This window comes from Symphalangus syndactylus, chromosome 18, assembly GCF_028878055.3.
Source record: "Symphalangus syndactylus isolate Jambi chromosome 18, NHGRI_mSymSyn1-v2.1_pri, whole genome shotgun sequence".
NCBI lineage: Eukaryota > Metazoa > Chordata > Mammalia > Primates > Hylobatidae > Symphalangus > Symphalangus syndactylus.
Window position 1 is genome coordinate 63,261,151 of NC_072440.2, and position 10,585 is coordinate 63,271,735.

General features: G+C 53.2%; 1 protein-coding gene across 3 annotated transcripts; it reads left to right on the top strand.

Moving 5' to 3' along the window:
- Positions 1-1,202: 1,202 nt before the first annotated feature.
- Positions 1,203-9,039, top strand: ZNF70 (zinc finger protein 70). 3 transcript variants are annotated; one of them, XM_055251839.2, is made up of 2 exons: positions 1,203-1,629; positions 7,131-9,039. In XM_055251839.2, the coding sequence occupies exon 2, from the start codon at positions 7,210-7,212 to the stop codon at positions 8,548-8,550; it is 1,341 nt and encodes a 446-aa protein (XP_055107814.1). In that variant the 5' UTR covers positions 1,203-1,629; positions 7,131-7,209; the 3' UTR covers positions 8,551-9,039. The 3 variants fall into 3 exon arrangements, with proteins under 3 accessions (XP_055107814.1, XP_055107812.1, XP_055107815.1); XM_055251837.2 differs by having other exon boundaries at positions 1,203-1,359; XM_055251840.2 differs by having other exon boundaries at positions 1,206-1,292.
- Positions 9,040-10,585: the final 1,546 nt, after the last annotated feature.

Here is a 10,585-nt window from a genome sequence, read left to right on the forward strand (position 1 = left end):
GCAGGTGTGTGTGGGTAGCATGGGGGGCACTCGAGCGCCACAGCTGAGGGTGCTGAAGGCAGGTGGGCAGATGGCTGGAGCAGAGTCCCTTTTCCCAGGGACGGTGTGTTCTCCTGATGTCCTGTGATTGGGCCGAGGTCTGCGGAGGGAAGCTCTCCCACAAGCTGGGCAGCTGCACCTGAGCTGGGGGTGGGGGAGGTCATGGGCAGAACACTTGGGTGGAGAGGCCAGTCTTGCCATTAGCAGAAAGGAGGGAGCGGAGATTTCTTTTCTTTTCTTTTTTTTTTTTTTGAGATGGAGTCTCTCTCTGTCGCCCAGGCTGGAGTGCAATGGCACTATCTTGGCTCACTGCAACCTCCGCCTCTCAGGGTCAAACGATTCTCCTGCCTCAGTAGCTGGGATTACAGGCGTGTGTCACCACTCCCAGATAATTTTTAGTAGAAACAGGGTTTCACCATGTTGGTCAGGCTGAGTCTCGAACTCCTGACCTCGTGATCCACCCGACTTGGCCTCCCAAAATGCTAGGATTAAAGGCGTGAGTCACTGCGCCCGGCCAGGGGGGCGGCGATTTCAAGAACACATTCCTCTTCCCTCTTGGTGCGCCTGAGAGGAGGCGCTTCATGTCGAAGTCAGCCCTGGGATGCAGAGAGTTGGGGGGCTCAGGGTCCTGGGATGGTCTCGCAGACACTCCTAGTTCTTCGCCTGCCCCTTCTCATCTCTATTTCTGTGGGGGCGGGGAGGGCAGGCAGGAACGGGGCTAGCCTTGAAGCAGGTTGGGGGAGGGGGATCCTAACAGGACCCCGGTGCCTCTGTAGAGTGACAGGGTCGACAGCTCTGGGGCTCCACTCTCCTTTCCCTGAAGACCCCAGCTGCCTCAGTGGCTTCTGGCTTGCACCCAGCACCAGCGCAGATGCCCCGAGTGCTGGCGGCTCGAGGTCCGCCCGCCCGTCCCGACCTGTTTCCTCCTCTGCTCTCCTGCCAACGCCTGCCCATCTCTGTTTCCCCCACGTCCAGCACGCGCTTCGGGGACGGCCAGAGCCACTAAGCCGACTGGAGAGACTCTCCTGATTCGGGTCCTTGTGTCCCGGGGCCCGGGCGGCTACCCGCGGCGACAACCGGCTCGGTGGGACCACCGAGACGCCGGGACCTCCGCGCGGCCTAGAGTGGTCCCGGAAGTGCCCGGGGGCCGGGGGCGGGGCTCTGGGTGCTCGGGCGGCAGCGGGCTCCGCGTCAGCAGCTGCTGCGGTGCGAGGCAGCGTCGGCTGCGTCGGCCGCGGGTTGGAGCAGCTCAGGTGCGGCCCCGCCCCGCCCGCCTGCGGCCCCGCCCCGGCCCAGGTGAGCTGCCCCGCCCCGGCCCAGGTGAGTGGCCCCGCGTCCGCCGGTGTGACCCGAGTCCGCCTGACCACCTGTCCCTCCGGTGGCCCTGGGTGTGCGTGTCCCCAATCGCGGCGAAGCCTGTAGGGGCGCCACGTCGCCGCCTGGGCAGCGTGTGCGGGTCCGCGGCCACTCTTGGGCCCCCAGCCAGGAAACCTTGACTGCACTAAGGGTTTGCAGGGTGCCCAGGCCCTAGGGACTCTCTGGACGATGGGATGACAGATGCAGGAGGACCCGGAGAAGGCCCCGACGGAGGTGGGAAGCATGGAGTTCCAGACCTTTGCGTTTTCGGTCCAAAAACACTTATCATGTTGTGGGAGACAGATAAAGGGTTGCCAACTTTTTATCCTGAGTGGAGACTTCAGCGTGTAGGGGCTATGTAGTGGGAATGGAAAACCTCTACGGAGGGAAGTTTGAGAACACCAGGACTTAACGGGTGGGCGGAGGAAGAGTTGCAATCTAAAGATATCAAGAAAGAGAACTTGGAAGGCATGAACATTGGGAAGAAAGCGAGGGTAGGGATGGGGTTGGGGGGTAGCTCAAAGCTTTCATGCACCCAGGTAGGCAATGTGGGCGGGTGACGGGATATCGTCACATCTTCGTTTTTCAAGAGAAAGCCAGAAACCTACTGAGTTTTAAATATTGGCAACTAAGGAAAATGAACAGGAAAAGCCAAACTCTTCGAGAGCCAAACATAGCAGGATCTTCAGGCTGCCAATTTGCAACCTCTGAAATGAAGGGTTTTGAGAAGGAGGTACTGGAGAGCAGTGCCAGATGGGGTGGGAAGGTGAGGACTGAGAAGAGAGGGACTTGGCAATAAGGAGGTCATAGGATGCCAGAGCTGAGGTCCCAGCTGAAATCGGAAACTCGAAATTTGTCGTTGTGCCATACATAGTTGTATGATTTTTCTTGGCAACATTTAACAACTTAGGAGGAACTGGCCAAGAAGACTGGGACTTAGCGGCTAACTGCAGCCTGACGAGGAGGTGAGGAGCATGGTGCTGGAGCGTGAGAGTTGAAGTGATACGCATAGTATAGAGTCTAAGCTGGATGGAGAAGGGGTGGAACTGGAAAAGGAGAACTAGAGTAAAAATGGCTTGGATTTCGTGAGGTCGAAAAGCACAAATTGAGTGAGAGAGCTGGAAAGGTTGGAGATTATGGGTTGCTGAAGAGGAGGGGGAGGGTGAGAGGAGTTGAAGTGATCAAAGAATTTTTGAAAATACTTTAGGGCTGGGCGAGAGGGCTCATGCCTATAATACCAGCACTTTCAGAGGCCAAAATGGATGGATCGCATGAGCTCAGAAATTCGAGACCGGCCTGCACAACATGGCAAAAACCCGTCTCTACAAAAAAATACAAAAATTAGCCAGGTGTGGCACGTGCCTGTAGTGCCTGTAGTCCCAGCTACTTTTTTTTTTTTTTTTTTTTTTTTTTTGAGACGGAATCTCGTCCTGTCGCCCAGGCTGGAGTGCAGTGGCGCGATCTCGGCTCACTGCAAGCTCCGCCTCCTGGGTTCATGCCATTCTCCTGCCTCAGCCTCCCAAGTAGCTGGGACTATAGGTACCCGCCACCACAGCCGGCTAATTTTTTTGTATTTTTAATAGAGACAGAGTTTCACCATGTTAGCCAGGATGGTGTCCTAGCTACTTAAGAGGCTGAGATAGGAGAATCACTTGAGCCCAGGAGCCAGAGGTTCCAGTGAGCTGTAATCACACCCCTGCACTCCATTCTGGAAAAAGAAAATACTTTAGTTCAGTGCTCTTTTTTTTTTATATCCAGTCTTTCTATTGGCTGAAAAATCATTTTAAAAAATCATTTCTGGGCTGGGCGTGGTGGCTCACGCCTGTAATCCCAGCACTTTGGGATGCCGAGGCGGGCGGATCACCTGAGGTCAGGAGTTCGAGACTAGCCTGGCCAACATGGTGAAACCCCATCTCTACTAAAAATACAAAAATTATCCAGGCCTGGTGGTGGGTGCCTGTAATCCTGGCTATTCAGGAGGCTGAGGCAGGAGAATTGCTTGAACCCAGGAGACAGAGGTTGCAGTGAGTCGAGATTGCGCCATTGCACTCCAGGCTGGGCAACAAGAGTTAGACTCCACCTCAAAAAAAAAAAAAAAAAAATCATTTCTGCTGGGCATGGTGGCTCATGCCTGTAGTCCAGCACTTTGGGAGGCAGAGGTAGGAGGATTGCTTGAACCCAGGAGTTCAAGACCAGCCTGGGCTACATAATATTATCTCATCTCTACAGAAAAATTTAAAAATTAGCTGGATGTGTTGATATGCCCCTGTAGACCCAGCTACTTGAGAGGCTGAGGTTGAGGATCAGTTGAGCCGGGGAGGTCAAGGCTACAGTGAGCCGTGATTGTACTCCTGCACTCCAGCCTGGGTGACAGAGTGAGACCCTGTCTCAAAAAAAATTTTTTTTTCCAAGTAGAAATGAGTTCTGTTATGACTATTCTGATTAATTTAGTATTTTTTTTTTGAGGCAGTTACTCTGTAGATTCAGTATAAGGATAATCGTGCCCTTGTATAGAGTTGTGAAGATTAAATGAGGTGCCTTGAAGGACCTATTAGTGCCTAGCACAGAGTAGGTGCTCAGTGAATATGAGCTGTTGCTATCATTATTGTGTCACCTGAAGACTTTGCCTTTATCTAGCACAGAAGTTTCTGAATAGGGCTCTTTGGGGCTTCCTCAGGGGCCACATCTGGGAGGGGGAGTGCTGAGTGGGCTGTTCTAGCTTCCTTCCTTGTCCCTGCTAACGTGCCCTCCTTCAACTGGAGCAGCTCTGCTTTTGTCTGTTTTATTTTGTTTTTATTTTTATTTATTTATTTATTTATTTGAGACGGAGTCTTGCTCTGTCGCCCAGGCTGGAGTACAGTGGCGTGATCTCGCAAGCTCCGCCTCTTGAGTTCACGCCATTCTCCTGCCTCAGCCTCCGAGTAGCTGGGACTACAGGCGCCCGCCACCACGCCCGGCTAATTTTTTTGTATTTCTAGTAGAGATGGGGTTTCACCATGTTAGCCAGGATGGTCTCAATCTCCTAACCTCATGATCCGCCTGCCTCGGCCTCCCAAAGTGCTGGGATTACAGGTGTGAGCCACCGTGCCCGGCCTTGTCTGTTTTATTTATTTATATCTCCTAGACCAGTGATCCCCAACCTTTTTGGCATCAGGGACCAGTTTTGCGGAAGACAATTTTTCCATGAATGGGTGGGGGACATGGGGGATGGTTTTGAGATGAAACTGTTCCACCTCAGATCATCAGGTGTTAGATTCTCATAAGGAGTGCACAACCAGATCCCTAGTATGCACAGTTTGCAATAGGGTTCCAGTTCCTATGAGAATCTAATGCCACTGCTCATCTGACAGGAGGCAGAGCTCAGGCTGTAATGCTCGTTCACCTTCTGCTCACCTCCTGCTATGCGGCCTGGTTCCTAACAGGACACAGACTGGTGCCTGTCCCCCACCCTGGGGTTTGGGGACCCCTGTCCTAGACAGTTGACTTATTTGACTAAAGTGTTCTTTGACCAAAAAAAATGACAGTTCTAGCACAAAAACAAATGGCTTTTCCTCCATTTGATAATTTATTCAACAACTGTGTACATTGAGATTGTGCTTTTGTGCTGGGGGCTGGAGATTCTGAAATGAAGGAACACAGTATTTGCCCTTAGGGAATTTTCAAGCTAACGGTGGGGGCCTGAGATGGTCAAGAACCTGAGGGTGCAGAGAAAAGGGGACATTTGGACGAGTCCTGAAGGATGAGCAAGTGGCAGTCTGAGAATGGTCCTTACCTGTTAGGACCAGACAACAGCAGTGCAAATTAGTCATCGAGCTGGAAAATTAGAAGTGTTGGGGGGACCAGCCTGGGCAATACAGTGTGACCTCATCTCTACAAAAAGAAAGAATTAAAAAAATTAGCAGAGTGTGGTGGTGTACACCTGCAGTCCCAGGAGGCTGAAGTGGGAGGATCACTTGAGCCTGGGAGGCAGAGGTTGCAGTGAGCCAAGATCACACCACTATATTCCAGCCTGGGCAACAGGGCAAGAGCCTATCTCAAATAAAAAAGAAGAGGTGTATGGGGCAGACAGGCAGGAGGTGGATTGGAAAGGCCAGGTGTGAAGGAGTTGGGCTGTCACAAGACCCTAAGAAGGGAACCACCGGGCCGGGCGTGGTGGCTCACGCCTGTAATCCCAGCACTTTGGGAGGCCAAGGCAAGCAGATCACTTGAGGTCAGAAGTTCGAGACCAGCCTGGCCAACATGGTGAAACCCAGTCTCTACTAAAAATACAAAAATTAGCCAGGCATGGTGGCGGGCGCCTGTAATCCCAGCTACTCGGGAGGCCGAGGCAGGAGAATCACTTGAAGTTGGAAGGCAGAGGTTGCAGTGAGCCAAGATCGTGCCACTGGACTCTAGCCTGGGTGAAAGAGCGAAACTCCATCTCAAAAAAAAAAAAAAAAGAAGGGAACCACCATAATCAGTCTTTTTTTTTTGAGACGGAGTCTCACTCTGTTGCCCAGGCTGGAGTGCAATGGCGCGATCTCAGCTCACTGCAAGCTCCGCCTCCCAGGTTCACGCCATTCTCCTGCCTCAGCCTCCAGAGTAGCTAGGACTACAGGCGCCTGCCATGGCGCCCGGCTAATTTTTTTTTTTTTTTTTTGTATTTTTAGTAGAAACGGGGTTTCACCGTGTTAGCCAGGATAGTCTTGACCTCCTGACCTCGTGATCCGCCCGCCTTGGCCTCCCAAAGTGCTGGGATTACAGGCGTGAGCCACTGCTCCCGGCCCATAATCAGTCTTATGTTTTGGATATTTGACTCTATTGTTAGTGTGGGGCATGCACCAGAGGGAGAGGAGGAAGCCAGAGGTCAGCAGCTAGTTTGGAGGCCAGCACTGAAAAGATCCCAGGAGGTAGCACTGAAGCCTGAGCTGCAGAGTGGCAGTGAGGACTGAGAGACAGAGAAGCTGCCCATGCAGCCTCAGGAAGTAGATAAGAGGGGACCGGTCGGGTGAGAATAAGAGCGGTTATGCTGACTCCCAGGTTGGGGCACCTGGCTGGAGGGAGTGCGGCTGACCTAGGGTAGAGGGAAGAGCTCTCTTTCTCTTTCCCAGCAAAACCTGCCCCCAATGTCACCCAGTAGCTGGAGTCTTGCTCCTTTTCTGCAGTGGCCCCACTTCCTGGTTGTTGTTGCTGTTGTTGTTGTTTGAGACAGAGTCTCGCTTTGTTGCCCACGTTGGAGTGCAGTGGGGTGATCTCTGCTCACTGCAATCTCTGCCTCCCAGGTTCAAGCGAGTCTCCTGCCTCAGCCTCCCTAGTAGCTGGGATTACAGGCACCCACCACCACACTCGGCTAATTGTTTTGTATTTTTAGTGGAGACGGGGTTTCACCATGTGGCCAGGCTGGTTTTGAACTCCTGACCTCAAGTGATCTGCCTGCCTCGGCCTCCCAAAGTGCTAGGATTATAGGTGTGAGCCACCACACCCAGCCCCCACTTCCTGTTTTAGCTCACCTTTCTGAACACTTTCAGCCCGTAGAGTCTAGATACCATGATGTGGCACTTGATTGTGTCTGTCTGTCTGCCTTCAATTGTCTCTGGTAAGCAAAACTTGCCTCTAACTCATTTGGGATCATCTTAAGGGCAAGATTGTGTCTTACGCATATTTCGTTGTTTCTACCATAGATTCTAGGACAGGAAGCAGGCACATATAAGCTGCTTGACTTGCTGACTTGACAGAGTTCCCTGTTTTCTTTTCAGATTGTGAGAACAGTAAGTGTGGCCCAAAGAAGAACATTTTTAAAGAAATATAACCATTGGGGATGATAGCAGATTCACAATGGAGGTTCCCCCAGCAACCAAGTTTGATGAGACCTTTGCATTTGAGAACAGGTTAGAGTCACAACAAGGACTTTTCCCAGGGGAGGATCTGGGGGACCCTTTTCTTCAGGAAAGAGGTTTGGAGCAAATGGCTGTGATCTACAAGGAGATCCCTCTTGGTGAGCAGGACGAAGAACATGATGATTACGAGGGGAATTTCAGTTTGTGCTCAAGCCCTGTTCAGCATCAAAGTATCCCCCCAGGAACCAGACCCCAGGATGATGAGCTCTTCGGACAAACCTTCCTCCAGAAATCCGACCTCAGCATGTGTCAGATAATCCACAGTGAAGAACCGAGTCCATGCAATTGTGCAGAAACAGACGGAGGGGACTCAGGACCTAACGCACCTCACAGAACCCCACAACCAGCCAAGCCCTACGCGTGTCGAGAGTGTGGGAAGGCCTTCAGCCAGAGCTCACACCTGCTCCGACACCTGGTGATCCACACTGGGGAGAAGCCCTATGAGTGCTGTGAGTGCGGGAAGGCCTTCAGCCAGAGCTCCCACCTGCTCAGGCACCAGATCATCCACACCGGGGAGAAGCCCTACGAGTGCCGGGAGTGTGGGAAGGCCTTCCGCCAGAGCTCAGCCCTCACTCAACACCAAAAGATCCACACTGGAAAGAGGCCCTACGAGTGCAGGGAATGCGGGAAAGATTTCAGCCGGAGCTCCAGCCTCAGAAAACACGAGAGGATTCATACAGGAGAGAGACCTTATCAGTGTAAGGAATGTGGGAAATCCTTCAACCAGAGCTCAGGCCTGAGCCAGCATCGGAAGATCCATACCCTAAAGAAACCTCACGAGTGCGATCTCTGTGGGAAAGCCTTTTGTCACAGGTCACACCTCATCCGACACCAGCGGATCCACACTGGGAAGAAACCATACAAATGCGATGAGTGTGGGAAGGCCTTCAGCCAGAGCTCCAACCTCATTGAGCACCGCAAGACCCACACCGGCGAGAAGCCCTACAAATGCCAGAAGTGCGGGAAGGCCTTCAGCCAGAGCTCCTCCCTCATCGAGCACCAGCGCATCCACACCGGTGAGAAGCCCTACGAGTGCTGTCAGTGTGGCAAGGCCTTTTGCCACAGCTCTGCGCTGATCCAGCACCAGAGAATCCACACCGGCAAGAAGCCCTACACCTGCGAGTGTGGCAAAGCCTTCCGGCACCGGTCAGCCCTCATCGAGCACTATAAAACCCACACCAGAGAGAAGCCCTACGTGTGCAATCTGTGCGGCAAGTCCTTCCGGGGGAGCTCACACCTGATTCGCCATCAGAAGATTCATTCTGGGGAGAAACTATAGAAAGAGGAGCCCACACAAAGCTTGAAAGCCTGTGCTAGATGGAGCCCTTATTCCACATTGCGTGGTCTCCAAGACCCCACCTACCTCCCTGATGCTGAATGGAAACCTTCCCACCTAAGCGCTCTTGAACATCCCACTAGCAGGAAGGCCCCGCGTGGCCCCCGGCCAAGCACGCCAGCTCTCAGCAGGTTTTCTGCATGGAAGGGAAGGTGGAGTGATAGGGAGGGCAGCCGGAAAAGACAGCTGGCCTTCAGTTTCTCCTTCTTGCATTTGACTCCCAAGCCTACAGGATTTCATTTTGCCCTGTCTTCACTTTTCCCAGAATCCAGAAGAATAAATGCCAAGAGGTAGAAAGTTGAATTAAACCCAGGAAAATAGCAGATGAACTCTTTAAATCAGGCTGCAGTCTGGCACTTTTAGAAGACAGAAACCACACTCACAGTCCAAAGCAGCAGGAAAAAAATGAATTCAAAAGTAGATGTGTCAGCAGCAAAGTGGAATTTTCTCACTGGGTTGGGCATGGGTGGGGACAACCAAAACAGGTCTGCAGAGCAAAGGCAGGTCTGGAGGGTGGGTCTTGAGATTGGGGGTGAGGGTGGTGAGCCCCTGGGTGTGGCCTCTTAACCCTCCCCTTAGCCCTAGGGCAGTTTCCCTCAGACAGCTCTGTTACAGGACGATAGAGATTTGATCCTGTTGGCCAGAGGATGTTTGACACCCGGCTGTGACTCAGCCTGGACACTGGACATGACTGCCCTCCAGGAATAACCCCTCCCTGAGACATAGTGTCCCCAAGACCACAGTGTGCCTTGGACATCAGCAGGGCCTGGGTCTGGTCTGGTCTGGCAATGACGCAGCCCTCCTGCCCCAGTGTCAGGGGGCCTGGGTCTGGTCTGGTCTGGCAATGACGCAGCCCTCCTGCCCCAGTGTCAGGGGACCTGGGAAGCTGGGTGGCTTGTTGGAGGAGGCCGTGTTCTAATCAGAAGGCCTGGGTTCAAGTCCTAGTTCCACCCCCTCCTACCTGTGTGAGCTTGAACAAGTCCTGTAACCTCCCCAGGCTCCATTTCCCCATCCACGAGTTGGGGTAATGGGAACTGGCCACGTGCCTCTAAGGGTTGGTGCCAGGCTGTCATTCAGCGCACAGCCACTGTGAAAGTGCTTTGGCAACTATGAGCAGTCATGGTGACTGAGGACAGAGACCCAGATTGACCCCTGCCCCACCCCTGTGCATTTCCGCAGACTGGAGAGATGTTCCCATCTGGTTTCTGAGCAGTGGGACCTCTCATTGAACAGGGCTTTCCCTCCCTCCGCCCCTTGCAGGCTGGGCTGTAAATGCCTGCGGATGCAGTGTCCCACACAAGGACACTTCCTCTTGGACACCATCCTGAGCCTCCTGTAGCAGCAGTGTCATTCCGCGCTTCCACATTCTGTCTGTCTTCCCCACCTGCCAGCTAGGAGTTCAGGTGGGCCTTGTTTAAACAGTACCATTGCCTGTGTCCCACCGGACCAGTTTAGTCAGCCCCAATGGTGGCATGATTTAAAGCTCCCCAGGTGATTATAACTTCCTAGTGTGCAGCTAGGCTGTGGGCCCTGTGCTGGGCTTTTTTTTTTTTTCTTGGAGATGGAGTTTTGCTGTGTCGCCAGGCTGGAATGCCGTGGCGTGATCTCAGCTCACTGCAAGCTCCGCCTCCCGGGTTCAAGCAATTCCCCTGCCTCAGCCTCCTGAGTAGCTGGGACTACAGGTGTGTGCCACCATGCCTGGCTAATTTTTTGTATTTTTAGTACAGACAGGGTTTCACCATGTTGACCAGGATGGTCTCGATCTCCTGACCTCGTGATCTACCCGCCTTGGCCTCCCAAAGTGCTGGGATTACAGGCGTGAGACTCTGCGCCTGGCCCGTGCTGGGTTTTTGTGCGTGCCTCGACAGCTTCCAATGTCAGCCTGCTTGCTTTGGCTGAGCAGAGCTTGAAGGCCATTCTGTCTCAGTGCCCTCACTCCCCGCTCCCCACACCCGCCTCAGGGATGGGCTCAGGCTGA